This window comes from Danio rerio, chromosome 11, assembly GCF_052040795.2.
Source record: "Danio rerio strain M-AB ecotype USA chromosome 11, GRCz13ab, whole genome shotgun sequence".
In the NCBI taxonomy this organism is placed as follows: domain Eukaryota; kingdom Metazoa; phylum Chordata; class Actinopteri; order Cypriniformes; family Danionidae; genus Danio; species Danio rerio.
This window is the reverse complement of record NC_141031.1, coordinates 5,834,893-5,858,438: the sequence shown is the minus strand read 5'-3', so window position 1 is coordinate 5,858,438 and position 23,546 is coordinate 5,834,893. Positions and strand designations below refer to the sequence as shown.

At 34.8% G+C, this 23,546-nt stretch overlaps 1 protein-coding gene across 3 annotated transcripts; it reads right to left on the bottom strand.

Annotated features, from left to right (window-relative positions):
- Positions 1 to 2,798: 2,798 nt before the first annotated feature.
- On the bottom strand, positions 2,799 to 14,939 carry r3hdm4 (R3H domain containing 4). 3 transcript variants are annotated; one of them, XM_087272865.1, is made up of 9 exons: positions 14,793 to 14,897; positions 13,760 to 13,914; positions 11,433 to 11,599; positions 10,525 to 10,643; positions 10,320 to 10,434; positions 7,947 to 8,032; positions 7,752 to 7,837; positions 6,884 to 6,939; positions 2,799 to 5,634 (listed from the first exon to the last, which is right to left on the bottom strand). In XM_087272865.1, exons 4-9 carry the CDS (start codon positions 10,528 to 10,530, stop codon positions 5,531 to 5,533), a joined length of 453 nt encoding a protein of 150 aa, XP_087128991.1. In that variant the 5' UTR covers positions 10,531 to 10,643; positions 11,433 to 11,599; positions 13,760 to 13,914; positions 14,793 to 14,897; the 3' UTR covers positions 2,799 to 5,530.
- Between the last annotated feature and the right edge of the window lie 8,607 nt (positions 14,940 to 23,546).

The window sequence follows — 23,546 nt, the reverse complement described above, 5'->3', positions numbered from 1 at the left end:
ATAACTAATGAATTTATAAATTTGTTAAATTGTCAGTTAATTAAACATGAAAAAGCTCAGTTTTGCAATTAACTAAACCAAAGATTCATTTTCCAAATGTAGGAAAAATCTTTATCAATATTCTAAAAATTACAAAAAGAGAGAAAAGTATTTTCACAGCAGATTAGAAGAACTGCAATGCCAGAATCAATTGACTAAAGTCTCTGGGTGTTGTTTACAAAAGAAACAGTCTGTATAAATATATATATATATATATATATATATATATATATATATATATATATATATATATATATATATATATATATATAATGTTTTTTATGTTTAGGCATTATGAAGAAAAATGGCTAGATTATGTCTATTTTATGGTATATTTTTATGGTATATTTTTATATATATGAAGTCAAAAATTGTATGTGTATGTTTGTACAATGAATGCCATGTAAAATGAAATGATAATAATAATAGTAATAATAATAATTATTATTATTTTGATTAAAAAAGTTTTTACTTGAAAATCAGTTTTTGGTGATAAAACCAACAATTTTGTTCATAATCACATGCCACTTCTCCTGTGAGCTAATCCATGTTACTAACTAATCCATGTTACTAATTAATCCATGTTACTACCAACCAACACTCCTCGTGCTATTCATACTGTCAAATCACATTCAAAATTTCTCAAAATAAATGCAAGCCAATATATTGTGAAATGGATGCAATAATGGATTTTACCCTAAATATAAACCCAGCTGACATGTTTTTTGTTCTAAGAATGTTGAAAACAACCAGTTTTCTTAATATTTGTTTAGTGATTTTTTTGCAAGATTTGCAATTATTATATTATTTATTATTATTTATTATTTATATCATTATTGTGAAGGAATTGCAAAATAATACACTGATAGTCTACTTAGCATATATTGCGCCTGATTGGAATGCCTACATTGGAAAATGGGGGGCGCTGTTGAGTTCGGAGGGGCAGCAGTGTACACATGCTGTGAGCAAATAGCCATCTGCTAATTAAAAAAACACATTAGCATCAATGAGATGGAATCAGCAAAATCACAGTTAGAACCAGACGACGTTGTCTATTAATAACGAATGTTACATGTTTGCTACTTTAATATATATATATATATATATATATATATATATATATATATATATATATATACACATATATATATATATATATATATATATATATATATATATATATATATGTGTGTATATATATATATATATATATATATATATATATATATATATATATATATTAAAGTAGCAAACATGTAACATTCGTTATTAATAGACAACGTCGTCTTTATTTGAAAACTCGCCCTGAAAACAAGCAAGTCAAACTTTTCCTCCATCATTGAAGCTTTGATAGCTTCATTAGAAATATTGTTAGGTTTATTGACTAAATATTTTTTTGTCAGATCATAGCTGCAAAATAATTAAGAATGTAATTTAGGGCTCGAAATAGCGACCATTTTGGTCGCATATGCGCCCAAAATTTTATCTATGCGACCTCAAAATATATTTGGGAGCATTTCTGCGAGTGCTTAAAATTGTTGTGTGCGACCAGTTTTTACTGTAAAATGTTCACCACATGCGTGGATTCGGGAGACGCGGAATGCATCTCTAAGCTCTTTGTCTGCACTTAACGCGAAACGCAGCTCTCAGGAATGGTTTAAAACAGTTGTCATGTCAACTTGCTGCAGTAAACAAAGCCAAGTCCGTAATGCTTGCCCCGCCTTCTCGCTCTTTTTAATGGCCCATCACTGCTCTAGCACTGAACGCGAATGATTGGTTAATATCAGCTGTCAATCACTCAGTCAGTGCGTCCTTGCTTAGGATGACAGAGAGAGCTACTACCGCGAAAAATTGTAAAGCGCTGAAGATGAGAATGAAGATAACACTGACAGATTTTGTTTTAGAAACCATGGCATCTAAAGTTATAAATAATGGCACATTTTAGTAGTGACCATGTGCTGAATGTTAATCCACCATCTACACATTTAGAAGAGTGGATAAGACTTCCATTGGCTTCAAGTCCGCTATGAAAAGTCTGTGGGATGGATTTTTAAGGTAACGTTAACTGTTTGCCACATCTAGCACGAGAGTTTCAGTTTAATCCTTCATATAATCGGCAGATGCTGTCCGCCGTGCAAGTGGCAGCTATAGGTCAAATTTAACACCACGTACACCATTGCAAACGGTCTTACACTGAGTAAACTAACATCGCCACTACGGACAATTCAGCTTACCCAATTCACCTATATCGCGTCGTTGGACTGTGGGGGGAAACCGGAGCACCAGGAGGAAACCCACACCAACACGGGGAGAACATGCAAACTCCAAACAGAAATGTCAAACACTGACCCAGCCCAGACTCAAACCAGTGACCTTCTTGCTGTGAGGCGACAGGGCTACCCACTGTGCCACTACGACACCCTGCCTTAAAATCACAGAAATAAATGACATTTTTAAATGTATTTAGATAAAAAAAAATTCTTTTCAATTAAAAAAAAAGTTTCGTAATTTGACTTGAGAAGAAGTGACTACAGTTGTAAAACTTTTGACCAGCAGTGTGTGCATTCATCATAAGTCATTGAATTTTTCCATGGCTTGATTTATACAGCAAAATAATCACACAATTAGATTTTAGATAAAAGCTTGATACCATTTAATAGTCTTAGGTATAGATACTTGCCACAGACGAAAACTAAATACAACGAAGCAATCTAAAGTATTCATGGTTTAAACAGCATAAACTCAAACATTGGAACACGTTAAAAAAGCAGCTCTTTTTTATTTTTATTTGACTTTAAGTGATTATGAGGGTTATGTTTAAAAAAACATTCATGAAGGTTCACAGCAAAATCCTCAGAGTAAAATTTACTCAGTTCAGAGAGTATTTGGTCCCTCTGTAAATTGAGTAAAATGTACTGAACGGCAGAGTTAAAGTTAATGAGACAATGAAGGGATTAATTATGTGTTGATGGAGGGCTGACGATGAAAACCTGCAGTTAATAAGCAAAAACAGAGAAGAGAAACGCAAAATTACAACTGACTCCAGTCACAGCCGTAGATGAAATAAACTGAAATAAAACACATCAAATCTCTTAAAATCTCAGCAGAGGATCATTAAGCAACTCCACAAACAGCAGCTTTATTTATTAACAACCTGTTTGAGCTTATATATATATATATATATATATATATATATATATATATATATATATATATATATATATAACAATTAATCAAGATTTTTTTTACAACAGAAAAAAAAACAAACACTTTTTGTGTTTTAAGCTGTCACCATTGAGGAGAACAGCTGTACTTGGTTTCTGACTCGATTTCTAATGTTAGCTTCTTTTGGTTTGCTGAATAGTGTATTGTGACAAATATTATATAAAGAGAGCAATTGTCCTCTGGATATTTGATTCTGGTCAAATCAATAAAATTGATTTTATTACTTAAGTTTGAATAATCTATTTTCACAAAAGCAGCACTGTATCAAGATGGAGCTCAGCAACACTGTTATCAGATTACAAAACACACAGAAATAAAGAATCAGCATGTGCTTCTCAACTATGGAGAGTTTTTTTTCCCTACAGTGCACACTGGGAACTATAGATGATTATTGTATGATTCGCTTAGCATACAATGCAGTCAAAAAATTAATAAAATGTCTAACCACTGTTGACATAGATACGCTGATTATTGATGTTTGTGTCTATAAAGTGTTTCAGATGCTTAATGTGTTTTAAAAATGTATAAAACCACAGCTGAGGTCCATTCTCTTAAAAAAAACACTGAATTTATTTTCTTATATAATAAACCATGAATCAAATATAATTTGCAAAGTCAAACATAATCATTAATAATTCTTATCAAGAGTAAGAGTCAACAAAGGATCAGTGAACCTGATCATATTTGCTCTCTTTATACTTGTCATAGCAAAGCAAAGAAAAATCAACAATAGAGTTCAAGTCAGAATTCAAGGGGGGGGTGAGGGCATTTTCTTTAGTTGTTTTTTTTTTTTTTTTGTAAAATGTAAAGAATTAAAACAGTTATTTCTCAATAAATCTCATATGGACTTTTGTGAACAACTGACATAAATAAAGTCAAACAGGTTGCTTCTCTACTGTTTCTGCTCATTAACAGCAGGTGTTCATCATCAGTGCTTAATCATCACTTAATTAACCATATCTTTGTCTCATTAACTTTAAATCTGCTGTTAAATAAAATTCACTCAAGTTAGAGAGGGACCAAACATTCTCTGAACTGAGTACATTTTACTCTGAGGATGTTGCTGTGTTGATGCCTGAGAATCAGCGTTGTACACACACACACACACACACACACACTTTGGTTACAGATACAAATGCAAGATCTGCTCAAGTGTCTCAGGACTTCTTGATAGTAGAAAACATTACATTATTATCCTTGTGTGTAAACCATAACATTGATGTAAAGGCTATTATATACATACAAAAATGACAAATATGGTGTGTACAGGTAAGGCATAGTTGTAAGTGCATGTTGGCAAATCCTAATTTGGAAATAAAACGCGTTTTAACATGCGACACCTGCAAATGGCAGATTAAAAACACAGGTTGAGTTTGACTTCAAGGCATAGAATGCTGGATATAAAAGGTCTTCTCATTTCTCTTTAACTGTCAGGCAGGATTGGCTGATTTAATGGAATCAAGTCTAAAGAATAACTAGTTCAATATTGTGCAGTAAGATAAAGAGCTTGCAAAGGTACAACCGTTTACCATAAGATTTGCAATATTAGCACTATTTAGATCAGGGGTCACCAACCCTGTTCCTGGAGAGCTACCTTCCTGCACAATTCAGTCCCAACCCTGATCAAACACACCTGAACCAATTAATAGTACCTAAAGCGGCACTTGATAATTACAAACAGGTGTGTTTGGTCACGGTTGCAACTGAAATGTGCAGGAAGGTAGCTCTCCAGGAACAGGGTTGGTGACCTCTGATTTAGATGAAGTCGTTCTTGTGTAGAAGCCTGAGCTGTACATTTTCGACAGTGACTACATGTGGGTTGTGTGGCGATGGAGATGAACCTGAATTTCTAAACTCACTTCCAATGATTTTTAAGGTCAAGAACACCAAAAACAATAATCATCAATTCATATTCTTCGTCTGGCCGAGTTCACATACAGCTATGTTTCTATACGTGTACAAAGATTTCATGAAGGATATTCTAAAAAGTTCTGTCTGGAACATTGAAAAAGAATCAGATCATATTTAAAGATACAACAACGTCCACTAAAATGAGCCCCCAAACATCAGAAAATGCAAGTAAACGAAAGAGACAGTATATTGATGACTCTAGTCAGTGGAGCCTCTTAAAGGGAGAGGTCCTAGGATAAAATGCCTTTTGCATAGTTCATACTAGCCAGCTGAAGGGCAGTGGTGCCTGTTCTGGTCTGGTCTGGCTGGATGAACAGCAGTGGTACTGGTGGTTGAGGCCACGATTCGTAGCAGCTTAGTTCAGCTGCTCCAGGTAGGCAGAGAGCAGGGGCTGAGGAGGGAGAAACTCTTCCTGTTTGTTGACCACTTCAGTCTGTCGAGCACCATTACAGTCAGAGCCTGCACAAAAAAACCCACTTAAAATTACACACTACACTTTAAAACGATTACATTTGGCCTTTTCTACCATAGAAAACGTTGCAAAAATTGACTTAAAAAAGTTAGTGGAGCATTTTTATAGAGAGAATTATAGTCACTAATTAAATCAAACCGTTACCAATATATAACATTTACAGAACACTTAAGTTAGTTGATCAAATGGTTTTCCACAACATTGAAATTAAATTATATTCAAATCCTGTCAAATCTTTTGTTTTGTAATGCCTTAAAAAAATGAACTGGTATTATAGGGAAATTATCACTGTCCAAAGAGTGTGCAAAGCAGCAACATTTAATAAATCAAATTCATTATTTTAAATTACGATTGTGCTCATGATAACTAGTATAACTCACCGGCCACTTTATTAGGTACACCTTTCCAACTGCTTGCTAACTTACATTTTAATCAGCCAATCACATGGCAGCAACTCAATGCATTTAGGCATATTGACATGGAAAGACGATCTGCCGCGGTTCAAACCGAGCATCAGAATGGGGAAGAAAGGTGATTCAAGTGACTTTGAATGTGGCATGGTTGTTGGTGCCAGACAGGTATTGAGAATTTCAGAAACTGCTGATCTACTGAAATTTTCACGCACAACTATCTCTAGGGTTTACAGAGAATGGTCTGAAAAAGAGAAAATATCCAGTGAGCGGCAGTTCTGTGGGCGCAAATGCCTTGTTGATGCCAGAGGTCAGAGGAGAATGGCCAGACTGGTTCCAGCTGATAAAAAAGCAACAGTAACTCAAATAAGCACTCGTTACAACCGAGGTCTGCAGAAGAGCATCTCTGAACACACAACACGTCCAACTGGATGGGCTACAGCAGCAGAAGACCACACCGAGTGCCACTCCTGTCAGCTAAGAACAGGAAACTGAGGCTACAATTCACACAGGCTCACCAAAACTGGACAATAGAAGATTGGAGAAACGTTGCCTGGTCTGATGAGTCTCAATTCTCTATGGGAATCATAAGAGCATCATAGGTTTGTCAACTTTGGCTTTTACATTTTGGCTTGATTTTTGTGATGTATCATGTTGTTCACCTTGAGTTTTATTTGAGAGCTTTATTTAGCAAAACCATGGAACTCATTTGGGTTACCTAACTTTTTCTGATGGTTTTATTTAGTCCTTAGGAAATTACAATTTGCATCAGACTCATTGAAAAAAAGAAAAAAAAAGAAATGATCAATATCTGAAGATTACTCACTTGCAGAGGTCAGATCCATGTACTGGCAAATAGCATGAAGCAACAGTCGCTCATAACTAAAGAAACAGACACATCTGAATCAAAATATAGCATTCACCAAAATGACTAAGAATATCTCAAACATGGTCTTGAAATATTAATAAATATACAGTGCTGCTCATCATATAAAAGTACACCCCTCACTAATCTATCTTTTACATTAATATGTTTAATAGGAAGCTATACAATATTATATTTGTGCATATACAGTAGATTAGTCAGTACTGAAGCCAAATCTGGAGCTTATCTAACAAAATAACTTACGATATTGGTCTAAAAACTAGCACACACACATTTATATGTTATAGAAAAATATTAAGTACAAATTAAAACAAAAGAGGAAAAATCAAGAAGCAAAAAAATGTGATCAATTAAGTTGAAATGTTGTAGGTTGTAATTTATTTTTGCAATATTTTGCTTGAATTTAATTGTGTTACCTTTCAATTTCTAAATATGTTTGGTGACTGAAATATTATTTTAATAAATATGTCTGTTTAGCAAATATTTTGGTGCATTTAATCAAAACAGATTTGCATTGGGGTGTATTCAATTATGGTGAGCACTGTGTTAGTTAGTAGAGGTCTGAATTAGTCGGTGGACGCAAGACGGGTGTCATACTCAATTCCTGGAGGGCCACGGCTCTGCAGTTTAGTTCCAACCCTGCTCCAACACACTTACCTGTAGGTTTCAAACAAGCCTGAAGGACTCAATTAGTTTGATCAGGTGTGTTTAATTAGGGTTGGAACTAAGCTGTGCAGGGCTGCGACCCTCCAGGAATTGAGTTTGGCATCCCTGACGTAAGAGATGCATTAATTGATAGCTTGTGCACCTGCTGCTGAGTCTGGTTGTGTAAATCGAGTGAGGATGTGCCATGAAGAATCCCAGCAGATTGGACTCTAGACCCTCCAACACTCCCTTAAACAGAGCAAGTGGATGATATAAAGAATGATATACAGAAATGATGGGGAAAATGCTTGATCAAAGGTCGAAAGCTAAAGATCAAGAAAATGACAGAAAGACTCACTATGGGGATCTGTCTGCGTTTGAGTGTCACGCGCAGCCTCCGATCGATCCTCTGGAAACATTCCTGAGCGCTGAAGGCAGGATTTACTGGAAAAAGATCATAACAAATATGTCAACAAATAATATGATCATCACTGAAACAATAAAGACGCTGCAAATTTTGGATGGCCCAAGCTTGAGGAATTAAAGGTTACATCAAATCACATTTCACGTTTCCTCCATAGAGAACTACGAAGTGGCCACCTTCATCAAAAATTTGTATCACCTTTGTCTTCACAAAAATCAGGCAGGCAGTCATAGCCAGAATTGTCATTATTCGAAAATCATACATGATGGTAATAGTTTTACTAAGGTGTTTACATGTCTGTACTGCATTTCAATAATGCAACTTAAATCAGCATACTCGACATGTCCTAATTCCATTTCTGTTTAGTTTAATTATTTATGACCTTAGATTAAATAAATCAAAAATCAGTTTACATGGTGGACTTTTAATCAGAGAACTGTCTTAATCATATTAAAATCAGATTATTGGTGTCCATGTAAACGTACTCATGTCAGGAAGTGTGGAAACTGACATCGTTATTGGACATCAAAATAACATTGTTCTTAGATGCTGGCTGGATACTGAATTTTGGTCACCTGACGTCACAACCTAAATCTAACCTAATATTAACGTCTTGTGACGTTGTGTGCCTGCTGAGCAATAACTAAATGCACTACAGAATGTTACGTTTACACACATCTACAAATTACATGTAAATGAATCAGCTTTTTATGGCGTAATACTACTCTTCGGTACTTTTTAAAAAGCTACTTTTTACTCATACTTTGAGTATTATTTACAACAGATACTTTAACTCGCACTAAATTTTTAGCCAAGTAATGGTACTTTTACTAGAGCATGATTTTTAGTACTCTTTCCCCCACTGCATACTAAAACATTTTACTCGAATTCAGCAATTGTAACTGTGGGTTTGTGCCATATTTAGCAGCACCATTTATGGGGTTATTGTTTTCTATTGGCAGTCAGAGCTTTGCACGCTGCTTATGTGCTCTGGGCACACATCTTTTACAAAAACTCAGCTGCTACTTTGCAGTTTTGCACCTCACAAGGCTGGAGGGGCGTCCGCTGCGGGGAAGTGTGTGGGATGAGTTGGCGGTTTATTCCGCTGTTGTAGCCCCGGACTAATAAAGAGACTAAGCCGAAAAGATAATGAATGAATGATGAATGAATGAATGAAGGTTTAAGTAGGGGTTTGGTTTAAAGGTTTTTTGGCTATATTTTGTTGTATAGTCTGGTGTATCATGTATATATATATATATATATATATATATATATATATATATATATATATAATTTTTTTTTTTTTTTCCTTATTTATTTTTCTTTATTATAACTTGCGATGTAATATTATAGTTTATTTATGTATTTATATATATTTTTTGTAATTTGATTTATAATATCAAAGCTATAGACTATATGTGAATGTGTATACGTATTCATGTGTATGTGTATGTATATGTATATGTATAAATGAACGATTGTGTATGTATACATATGCATGTATGTATATGTTGGCATATATGCGAGAGAAGATCATGTGATCCGGAAGTGTATAAAAAGGAGCACCTGATTGTAATAAACATAGTCTGATAAAGAGCCGGGTGGCTCGAAACATTACACGCTCTGTGTCAGCCTTTTTAATTTAATAAATTTGTATTTATGGAGCCTTGGTGTTGCCGCCTTTGATTTACATTTTATTTGCACTTTTTGCAGTTTTGGCTGAGAACCCATTTAAGAGAGATGTGCGTGCTTTTGTACAGTTTTTTCATTGCACCTCACAAGGATGCCATTTAAAGGGACAGTCATGTATCGACATACAAAAACAGCACTTAAATAAAGAAAAATAATAGTTTATAAATCTTAATCTTGATTCTTCTGTCATTTTTGGTATATTCTGGGACAGGGGTGCTCAACCCTGCTCCTGGAGATCAACCTTCCTAAAGAGTTCAGCTCAGACCCTGATCAAACACATTTGAATCAATTAATCAGGACCTGAACAGCACTTGATAATTATAGGCAGGTGTGTTTATTATGGTTTGCAACTGAAATCTGCAGGAAGGTCGATCTCCAGGAACAGGGTTGGTCACCCCTGTTCTGGGAGATTGAGATGGATCTACCAGTCGATCACAGTCAACGGGTTGGCGACCACTGCTCTACCGTGTAAAAATAACAAACAAACAGTTTAGATGGGTAAAGAAGACCAGGGAGAGCATGTGAAGAACAAAAGACTCTCAGTGAATGTATCAGGCCTATCAGAGCTTAGGTTTTGTGTGTGGAATGAATTTGTGCTGTTAAATGTTGTCTGACCCTCTCTTTGGTCTTTATGGCTTTTGTTAGAGTGGGTCCTCTGAGCCTCCTCCTCTAGGAGAGCCAAAAGTCGCTCTTGCTCCTCTCCAGAACGATTCATAAAATCACTCCAGTACTGAGAGACATGACAAAGTGAGAGAGAGTGATAAGAGTGAAGAAATAAAAACATCCTTAAACATATAGCAGTCACAGACAGCTGCTTTACCTCCATGTAGTTTCCATTGGTGCAGGCTTCAGTGAAGATGCTGGGTGAGGCCGTTTCATGGCCTTCACCATCCTCTTTAGAGCACTCATCTCGTTCCAAAAGATTGTCCAGAAAACGAGCTACGCACAATAACAGTTGTTAAAATCTTGTTTCAAAAATGTTCCAAAATCACAACTAAAGCAATTACCCAATAATAAACATTTATTCTTCAATACAGACTCAAACTACTGTTTTCTTTAATTTACCACATTTGGCCGATGCATTTGCATTCAAGGTTTATGTATTTCCTAGGAATTCACAACCTTGGAACTGGGGAGAATTTGGGAGAATTCCTGGTGGGCCGGTCCGTTTTTTGGCCGCGAGGGCCGGTGTCCCTAGCTGCTTGCAGTCTCACCAGTCGCACTTTTTTTCATTTATTTATGTATTTGACCATAGCCTCACTGTTTTTATTCATTATTTTGCCGCAGCTCCGCTCTTTTTATTTATTTTCGCGCAGCCCCGTGAGCAAAATGCAGCCTGCAGGGTAATGATGATGGAAATATCATCATTCGACCCCAAACAGCGGCACCTTAGTGAATATAAGAATTTGAATAATTAATAATAATGAATATCACACCTGCTCAATGAAAATCAGATGATTCACTACATTCATTCTGATGTAACTTGATCAGAAATCTAAAATTTTTTCTCCCACCACAACAGCGCCATTGGTCTAGTGGTTAGCACGTTGCTTTAAGACGCTGCCGACCCGTGTTCGCATCTCACCTAAAACATCATTATTTTATTGTTTTCATTTTTATTGTTACGACATATAATACTGTGAGGGCTGTTGAACATTTACAGTTCTAAAGCAGCTGTTTTCTTGAAAAAGACGTGGTAGTGTCATTAGAAACTGAAATGGAAATGACCTTATTTTAATATAGTCAGTCGTGGACTGATGTGGGCCGGTCTGGCTTGAAACTCCAGGGCTGAAACTCCAGGGCTGAAACGGAGTCCCACTCCGGCCCTGTTGGAACTGCTAGTGCCAAGAGCTGCTGAGGGCTGAATAAACGACGGCAGTATTTTGTTCTCTGAACTACAAGTACAAAGTTACAGTCATAAATCTCTTCATATACAGTATATTTTAAAGACACTGGTACATTTAGTAAAATTGAAGAACAAATTGGTGTGACATCCTTTTGAATGTTTTGGAGACTGAAACAGCAAGCCAAAGCACTTGTTCAAATGTTGCTTCAGCTGGTAAATACCTTTAGACTACTACTGGTATGTGACAATTATATAACAGGTATATGTGTGCCAAAGCCTGCCTTTACTGACGTGTAAGTGCATTACAGTGTGCTGCTTTCAAAGCGACCTGCTGATTTAAAGGGATAGTTCACCAAACATGAAAATTGTCATTATTTACTGACCTCCCTCCATTTAATTTATTTCTTCTATTCAACACAAAATATATAAGATATTTTGAAGAGTGTTGAAGACTGGTAACCACAAACTTCCCTAGTATTCGTTTTTCTTAATTTGGATGTCAACAGCCACCGGTTTGCTACACAACTACAGAGCTTGTGAAATCGTAAATTACACAAAAAACAGCTCACTCTTATCTGATGATGCAGTGTTACGGCTGCTTTAATTAATTAAACTGAATGTTTATTTAGTTATTTAGAGAAAAGATCACAGTAACATAGATACTTCAAAATGTTAATTAACATTAACATGCAAACTTCTTTTTAAAACATCAATAAAGAACAAAAAGAAAACTCTGTAAACATTTTGGAGTCTTTGTTGTGATTATTCATTTTATTGAAGGCTCTGAAATTTCGAAAAAAAAATTCCTGTGTAGGCCTGTCACGATAAGGAATTTGTGTTGTGTAATACTGTATATTGTCACAGAAACTGTTGCGATAAGTGATATTATCGTCATTTTGGGATAATTTATGCCACTGATTACATATTGATTATATAACAGCACAATAATGCAAATAGCCATGAACACTTTAAAATACGTATTATTTTCAGGGTTATTTAGATTCTATAGTTTGATGTTAAAAAGGTAAATGTCTTATTATGTATACTGTTAAAAATCCAAATATAACTTTGACAACGGTGAGGTAGAATTTAAATGTCATTGCAGGGCTAAACATTAAGGACTGCCCGATGGGGCCAATTTGAGAGACGCTTGGGACAGTAAACTGGATCATTACTGGCCCAATAGAGGCCACCTTTTGTTAAATAATTTCTAACTGAAATAAAATGCCTTCACATTTTCCATACTGCTCTTTCTGTTTTGTTAACACATAATTTTGCTCATTATACGTATATTAACATTTTAAAAATACTATTTGGATAATTTTTAACATTTAAATAATTATAGACATTATTTTTGACACATTTTTTTTTTAATTCATTTTCTCTTGTCGGCTTAGTCCCTTTATTAATCCGGGGTCGCCACAGCGGAATGAACCGCCAACTTATCCAGCACATGTTTTTACACAGTGGATGCCCTTCCAGCCACAACCCATCTCTGGGAAACACATTCACACACACACTCATATACTACGGACAATTTAGCCTACCCAATTCACCTGTACCACATGTCTTTGGACTGTGGGGTAAACCGGAGCACCCGGAGGAAACCCACGCGAACGCAGGGAGAACATGCAAACTCCACACAGATACGCCAACTGAGCCGAGGATCGAACCAGCGACCTAGCGACCTTCTTGCTGTGAGGCGAACGTGCTACCCACTGCGCCGCCCTATTTATTTATTTTTTGTATATATATATATATATATATATATATATATATATATTTTTTTTTTTTTTTCAAGATAAAAAAATAATAAAATTTAATAGCTATTTTTACTTTGGTGGGGCCAGTGGAAATTTTGGCAGGGCAAGTAAAAATCTGAACCATTGGCCCGATCGGATTAGTAGAACAAATCCGTAGCGTTGAACCCTGCATTGTAAAATGGATTTCACGTTATTTGTGAATTTGTAAATATATATTGCAATGGCAGAAAAGATTGAGGTCATCAAGTATTAGACGACATGTCGATATACTGATTATTATGACAGGCCTACTAATGTGTTCAATAGGTTGTATATGAAAATGTAATAAAGTGAGCAAATGATCACATCATTTTTATTTGGGTAAACACATGCTGTGGAGTAATTAATAAATAAAATAAACATTAATGACATAGTGAAGTCCCCAAAAATAAAAAAACAAGACTCACTGTTTTCCTGTCGTCTTTGACTCTTCTTGCCCTTGGCTCTGGGAATAAGGTCCGAGTTACGAATAGCCTGATTAATAAAGAACTGCTTTTTTTTGGCCGGAGAAACACGTTTAGCGGGGGAGCTGGGTAGAGATGAGCATCGTGGCTCATTTAGGCTGCAAAAAAAAAATAACAAAAATCTCTTCAAAATCATTTAATAAAATTGCTTACTCAAACAGTTTATGCATTAATCACTAATCCAATTAGGTAAGTTAAAAAAATATGTGGTTAATGATATATTGGTCTCAAATACAATTATACATGCATATGTGTAATCCAGGTTTGTGTGGATTCATTAATTGTGTCAGTGGACTTAAATGTCTTTCAGTGTTGTAGTGAAACTACAGATCCTTCTGTGAAGACCCACTGGAGTGTTTTTATTTATAGCTCTAGCCACAGGCCAGATGCTTCATGGAAATAGGTCACAGCTTATCTCTGCAAAAACATATGTACATTCTAGCTACCTTACAGGTTTGTTCTACTATCTATCTATTTTAATAGTATTTGTTGGGAAGAACCCTTCCTTGCTCAACGAAAGAGAAACCAGCAGCCAAAATCAAAATTATAGGAAATATTAACAATAAACAAATAACTAGAGACAGAAAATAAAGTGTATATATATATATATATATATATATATATATATATATATATATATATATAGATAGATAGATAGATAGATAGATAGATAGATAGATAGATAGATAGATAGATAGATAGATAGATAGATAGATCAGACAATCGGCTAATGTGCTGAATAATAATTTATATATCATTTACAATAAAAACACCTTAAAACTCTTATTATCATTACATCATTTATATAAAACAGTGGATGATAAAGATGCTATAGACATATGTGACGTTATAAGGCGTGCATTTAGTTACGCTTATGAGCTTCGCCGGCTAACAAAAACAACTGACGTGTATGTCGTGAACCAAATAAAATAATTAGCTATCGGCTACAAGCTACATGCTAAAAAAATACACTTACATTATATCCTGTTCCTCATTGGTATTGCTATTCAACACAACCATCGCACAGTCTTCTCTCAAAGAAGCACCACAGACACAAACAAAACAATTAGAAAATGGCCAGAACGGAACAGCTAGCCGAGATGGCTAAAAGCTAGTGACAGAGAGTGTGGGTGGAGTCTGTGGGACCATGCAACCATGACAACTTATTCAGCCAATAAATATCCTTCAAACACTTCCACCTTACCAGAGTCCATAAAGGAGCCTATAGATATATACACTAGATATCGCATACGGACCCTGAGCATGCGTCCACAGCGCCGCCACATTTGTACAGTGCTCCCGGCACAAATGTCATTCAACCGCGCTTGTCAAGAGTGACAACGTGAAGATGCTGGATTTTTAGCGCTGTGTACGGGTGTAGTAACGAGCAAACAAAGAAAACAAAGCACAGAGGCAGAACATTTCATAGATAAGATTTTGTTTTTGTATGTTATAAACATATGTGCTAAACAAGCAACATTACTGATGATAACACACTCAGTACCAAGCTTATGCTAGTTTTGCAAAGTAACAAAGTAAATGAAATATGACAAGATGCTGCGCTGCCAGAAACTTGTATTGTTGTCAGCTAAAGTGAACGAGTCGTTCATAACGGAGATTAATTCACAAACAAATCGCTCCCTCAGTTAGAATGAGAAGACAGGGGGTGTTTCAGGACACAGATTAGATCTAACAGGGAGGGTTGATAATACATTAGCATACACACAAACACAAACTTTTTTTGTCAGGAACGTGCACGTGTGATAACTTATCCACCAATGTAGAAAAGTGATGTCAAATTATAATTTTCGTAATTTAAAAAATAATTTTGCATAATGACCACCAGGAAAACTCCCGAAATTCTCTGGCTCTGCATGGCCACAGTCCTCCACTGCAGCTTGGTCCCACATTCATTTCAAAGGAGCGCTAACCTGTACTAAAATGGCGGCTCTATTGACGCATTCCATTCAATAGACAACAACAGGGTAGGCGACATCTAATGTAAATATCTATAACCAGAGCCCTTAATCTTTTTAATAATTTATTTTCATTGACACTGGACTTGACAACACATTATATTATATTATATTATATTATATTATATTATATTATATTATATTATATTATATTATATTAATATGGCGTCAAAGGAAAAGAAAATCTCATTATATACCTGGTAACCATTTTTTAAGTATTAAAAAATATTATTATTCATTCATTCATTTTCTTTTTGACTTAGTTCCTTTATTAATCTGGGGTCACCATATGATTTATGAAGCAGATGCCCTTCCAGCTGCAACCCAGTAATGAGAAACATTCATACACTCTCATTCACACACTACGGACAATTTTAGCTTACCCATTTCACTTGTACCGCATGCCTTTGGACTTGTGGGAGAAACCGGAGCACCCAGAGGAAACTCAGACGAACATGCAAACTCCACTCCGAAATGCTAACTGACCCAGCTGAGGCTCGAATTTTACGGAGTGTATCATGAGTGCATAAGTAGAGAGTATATAATGTGTGCATATGTATAGTGTATCATGTATAGATTGTATCATGTGCATATGTACAGTGTATCAGGTGCGTTTGTATGTTGTGTATCATGTCCTTTTCGTTGCATGGACTCATCAACTCCCAGTGGCTCAGAGGTTAATGATTCACCTCTCTCACCAGAGACCCGGGTTCAATCCCAGACAATGACATGAATGTATATGTATGGAATATATGTATGTAATGTAACGTGTATATGTATGGTATGTAAGCATATGTATAGAGTGTATATGTACAGACTGTATCATGTGTCTATATGTTTGAAGTGTGTATATGTACAGACTATATCATGTGTCTATATGTTTGAAGTTTGAAGTATACAGACTATATCATGTGTCTATATGTTTGAAGTGTGTATATGTACAGACTATATCATGTGTCTATATGTATGAAGTGTGTATATGTACAGACTATATCATATGTCTATATGTATGAAGTGTGTATATGTACAGACTATATCATGTGTCTATATGTATGAAGTGTGTATATGTACAGACTATATCATGTGTCTATATGTATGAAGTGTGTATATGTACAGACTATATCATGTGTCTATATGTTTGAAGTTTGAAGTATACAGACTATATCATGTGTCTATATGTTTGAAGTGTGTATATGTACAGACTATATCATGTGTCTATATGTATGAAGTGTGTATATGTACAGACTATATCATGTGTCTATATGTATGAAGTGTGTATATGTACAGACTATATCATGTGTCTATATGTATGAAGTGTGTATATGTACAGACTATATCATGTGTCTATATGTTTGAAGTGTGTATATGTACAGACATGTGTCTATGTTTGAAGTGTGTGTATGTGTATAGATTTTATCATCTGTCTATATGTTTGAAGTGTGTGTGTGTATATATGTACAGACTGTATCATGTGTCTACATGTATGAAATATATTGTGTGTATATGTGCATAAGTTTAGAGTATATAATGTGTGCATATGTACAGTGTATCAGGTGCGTTTGTATGTTGTGTATCATGTCCTTTTCGTTGCATGGACTCATCAACTCCCAGTGGCTCAGAGGTTAATGATTCACCTCTCACACCAGAGACCCGGGTTCAATCCCAGACAATGACATGAATGTATATGTATGGAATATATGTATGTAATGTAACGTGTATATGTATGGTATGTGAGCATATGTATAGAGTGTATATGTACAGACTGTATCATGTGTCTATATGTATAAAGTGTGTATATGTACAGATTATATCATGTGTCTATATGTTTGAAGTGTGTATATGTACAGACTATATCATGTGTCTATATGTTTGAAGTTTGAAGTATACAGACTATATCATGTGTCTATATGTTTGAAGTGTGTATATGTACAGACTATATCATGTGTCTATATGTATGAAGTGTGTATATGTACAGACTATATCATGTGTCTATATGTATGAAGTGTGTATATGTACAGACTATATCATGTGTCTATATGTATGAAGTGTGTATATGTACAGACTATATCATGTGTCTATATGTTTGAAGTGTGTATATGTACAGACTATATCATGTGTCTATATGTTTGAAGTGTGTATATGTACAGACATGTGTCTATGTTTGAAGTGTGTGTATGTGTATAGATTTTATCATCTGTCTATATGTTTGAAGTGTGTGTGTGTATATATGTACAGACTGTATCATGTGTCTACATGTATGAAATATATTGTGTGTGTATATGTGCATAAGTTTAGAGTATATAATGTGTGCATATGTACAGTGTATCAGGTGCGTTTGTATGTTGTGTATCATGTCCTTTTCGTTGCATGGACTCATCAACTCCCAGTGGCTCAGAGGTTAATGATTCACCTCTCACACCAGAGACCCGGGTTCAATCCCAGACAATGACATGAATGTATATGTATGGAATATATGTATGTAATGTAACGTGTATATGTATGGTATGTGAGCATATGTATAGAGTGTATATGTACAGACTGTATCATGTGTCTATATGTATAAAGTGTGTATATGTACAGACTATATCATGTGTCTATATGTTTGAAGTGTGTATATGTACAGACTATATCATGTGTCTATATGTTTGAAGTGTGTATATGTACAGACTATATCATGTGTCTATATGTATGAAGTGTGTATATGTACAGACTGCATCATGTGTCTATATGTATGAAGTGTGTATATGTACAGACTATATCATGTGTCTATATGTATGAAGTGTGTATATGTACAGACTATATCATGTGTCTATATGTATGAAGTGTGTATATGTACAGACTATATCATGTGTCTATATGTTTGAAGTGTGTATATGTACAGACTATATCATGTGTCTATATGTTTGAAGTGTGTATATGTACAGACTATATCATGTGTCTATATGTTTGAAGTGTGTATATGTACAGACTATATCATGTGTCTATATGTTTGAAGTGTGTATATGTACAGACATGTGTCTATGTTTGAAGTGTGTGTATGTGTATAGAGTTTATCATCTGTCTATATGTTTGAAGTGTGTGTGTGTGTGTATATATGTACAGACTGTATCATGTGTCTACATGTATGAAATATATTGTGTGTATATGTGCATAAGTTTAGAGTATATAATGTGTGCATATGTATAGTGTATCATGTGCATATGTACAGAGTGTATGGTATGAGGTGCCGTGTAGGATTTAAATCAAACTTTGCTTATCAACACATACATAAAACATGTGTATATACACCTACAAATTACTCTCATATACACCTATACTACTGGATGTTCAAAACAACATAGATGAAACTTGTGTATATACATATAAACTTGACGCATGAATACACCCACATACACACGCGCATACATATAAACTTGATCCTCACATTAACACACGCACATACATATAAACTTGCTGAATGCAAACACACCTATACACACTCGCATATACATATATACTTGCTGCATGCAAACACACCTATACACACTCTCAAATACATATGAATTTGATCTATGCATATACACCCATAAACTGTCACATAAGAATATAAACTTGATGTGTGCATAAACACCCAAATGACACTTGTGCAAACATACAAAATAAAATTCACAAACATTTATACAGTTTGTTGTGTATATACATATATGCAAGGGATTTCATATGTGTGTATGCATGAATTTTCACAGTAAAAGGAAGTTATTTCACTTTAAAAGGAAGTAGTTTAATTTCAACGTAAAAGTCCTTTGAGCGTAATTAACAAGATTATTATTTGTAATGAATCAGGTTATTGCAAAGCTTAAGAAACAAAAATAATGTGATTAATAGAGGAATTACATCTGTTAAATTATGAAAATAGATTATGCTAATTCTAAAAAAAAAAAAATCAAAAGATAATGCTAAGGAATGCTCCTGCAAAATTAAAGGTTTATTATGCAATTAAATGATTAGAAATGTTATTATGGTTTAATAAATATAAGGTTGCTTAAGTAATCATTTTGAATAAAATATGTTTGTTTAATATTAGTTTTTTATGTTTGTTTTATTATTGGTGTCACTATTTGTCAAGGGTTATGATACACACTTACATATATGTCCAGTGGGGGGCAGGAATGCACTTAAGCGGGTTTTCCTGTCACCAATAAACAGGTTAATGCACCAAAATGCTGGATGCCAGCTGATGTAAAAATTAAAAGTATTAGTTATCAAACACAAAAGGAGTGTCCAAAGCAGATACTTTTAATCAGCGTTTTTTTTTTTTTTGGACAAAAAATACACTTTATACAAACGCACATATGATAAACTATGCATAAGTTACATTCTATATTTATACACAAATTATACATTTTATACATATAAACACACACAATATACTTCATACATATAGACACATGATCTGTATCATCTGTACATATACATTCTACACATATGCTCACATACCATACATATACACGTTACATTACATACACGTACAAGATACATTCATGTCAGTGTCTGGGATTGAACCCGGGTCTCTGGTGTGAGAGGTGAATCATTAACCTCTGAGCTACTGGGAGTTGATGAATCCATGCAACGAGAAGGAGATGATACACAACATACAAATGCACACAGTACACACTACACATATGCACATGATACACTCCATATTTATGCACAAATTATACACTTTATAGTTAGTTGGTGTTTCTGTGTGGAGTTTGCATGTTCTCCCTGCCTTCGCGTGGGTTTCCTCCGGGTGCTTCGGTTTCCCCCAAACTGGTTGCATCGGGAAAGCCCTCCACTCGGAGGCGAGCCAACGGCCGGCGAAGAGGAGGAGCGGAGCGGCACCACACCGCCCGCAGCGTTCGCTCGAAAAAAAAACCTAAACGCCAGAAACTCCAGAAACGTCCGCTGGGCTACGTTTCCAGAATGAGCTTGGGTTGGTATTGTGTGTGTGTATGGAGTGTATCAAGTGTGCATATGTAAAGAGTGTATACGTGTGGAGTTGATCATGTGTGCATACAGTATGTGTTTGTACTGTATATAATGTGTGTATTTGTAGGGAAAATATGTATATGTATAGAGTGTACATGTATCATGTGTCTATATGTTTGAAGTGTGTGTTTATAAATGTACAGACTGTATCACGTGTCTACATGTATGAAGTATATTGTGTGTATATATATATATATATATGAAATTTATCTTGTGTGCATAAGTATAGAGTATATAATGTGTGCATATGTATAGTGTATCATGTACAGAGTGTATCACGTGCATTTGTATGTTGTGTATCATGTCCTTTTCTTTGCATGGATTCATCAACTCACAGTGGCTCAGAGGTTAATGATTCACCTCTCACACCAGAGACCCGGGTTCAATCCCAGACGCTGATATGAAAATATTGTGTATGTATATCATGTGTGTAATTGCATAATGTATCAAGAGGATGGAATAAATGTATAGAATGTATAATGTATGCATATGTGTAGAATATACATGTGTCTATATGTATAATATGCATCACATGAATGGAATATATGTACAGACTGTATCATGTGTCTATATGTATGAAGTGTATATATGTACAGACTGTATCATCTGTCTATATGTATGAAGTGTGTATATGTACAGACTATATCATATGGCTATATGTTTGAAGTGTGTGTATATGTATAGACTTTATCATGTGTCTATATGTTTGAAGTGTGTATATGTATAGACTTTATCATGTGTCTATATGTTTGAAGTGTGTGTGTATATATGTACAGACTGGAGTGTATCAAGTGTATATGTGTAGAGTTGATCATGTGTACATACAGTATGTATTTGTATATAATGTGTGTATTTGTATGGTAAATATGTATGGAGTGCATAAGCATAGAGTATATAATGTGTGCATATGTATAGTGTAGTATAGATTGTATCATGTGCATATGTACAGAGTGTATAAAGTGCACTTATATGTTGTGTATCATGTCCTTTCAATGCATGGATTCATCAACTCCCAGTGGCTCAGAGGTTATAGAGTGTATCTTGTGTGCATAAGTATAGAGTATATAATGTGTGCATATGTATCATGTACAGAGTGTATGTAGTGCACTTGTATGTTGTGTATCATGTCCTTTCAATGCAGTGGCAATCCCAGTGGCTCAGAGGTTAATGATTCACCTCTCACACCAGCGACCTGGGTTCAATCCTAGACACTGACATAAATGTATCTATATATGTATCTATGTATCTATAGATACTAATGTATCTATAATGTATATATATATCAAGTGTATAATATATGTATAGAGTGTATCATATGCATGAAATACATGTACAGAGTGTGTATTTGTAAGAAGAATATCACTTGTATGGAATATATGTACAGACGGTATCATGTGGCTATATGTATGAAGTGTGTATATGTACAGACTGTTTCATGTATCTATATGTTTGAAGTATATATTGTGTGTGTATATGTATCATGTGTGCATAAGTATAGAATGTATCTTATGTGCATATGTATAAAGTATATCATTTGTCCATATGTATAGAATGTATCGTGAGTGTATATATATGTATGGAGTGTGTCAAGTGTGCATATCTATACTTGTGGAGTTGATCATGTGTGCATACAGTATGTATTTGTATATAACGTGTGTATTTGAATGAAAATATGTATAGAGTGTACATTTGTGCATAAATATGGAGTGTAGCATAAGTGTAGAGTACATATTGTGTGCACATGTATTTCGTTGCATGGATTTTTCAACTCCCAGTAGCTCAGAGGTCAATGATTCACTTTTCACTCCAGCGATCCGGGTTCAATGCCAGACTCTGACATGAATGTATCGTCTATGTATATCCTGTGTGTGTGTATGTATAGAATGTATCATGTGTATGGAATATATGTATAAAATGTATAATGTGTGCATATGTATAGAGTGTATCATGTGTCTATATGTATAAAGTGTATCATATGTATGGAATATATGTACAGTATATATATAGACTGTATAATGATACACTTTATACATATAGACACCTCACATTTTATACATATCCTTCATACATACAGAGACATGGTACAGTGTTTACATATACACTCTTTACATACACTCCATACATATACTTCATCCATATAGACACATGATACGCTCTATACATATATACATGATATATTCTATACATACACATGCACAGATGATACACATACACGATGGCTGGGATTGAACCGGGGTCTCTGGTGTGAAAGATGAATCATTAACCTCTGAGCTACTGGGAGTTGATGAATCTAGCAATGAAAGCACATGATACGCACCATACATATGCACACAGTATATACAATATACATATGCACTTGTGATACACCATATTTATGCACAAATGTACACTATACATATAATCCATACAAATACACCTTATACATTCTATACAAATACATATGAACACTTGATAAACCATACATACACACCAGATACACTATATATATATGCACACATGATACATTCTATACATATGGACAAACAATACACTTTATACAAATGCACATATGATAAACTATGCATAAGATACATTCTATATTTATACACAAATGATACATATACACACACACAATATACTTCATACATATAGACAAATGATACAGTCTGTACATATACATTCTACACATATGCTCACATACATATATTCCATACATATACACATACAAGATACATTCATGTCAGTGTCTGGGATTGAACCCGGGT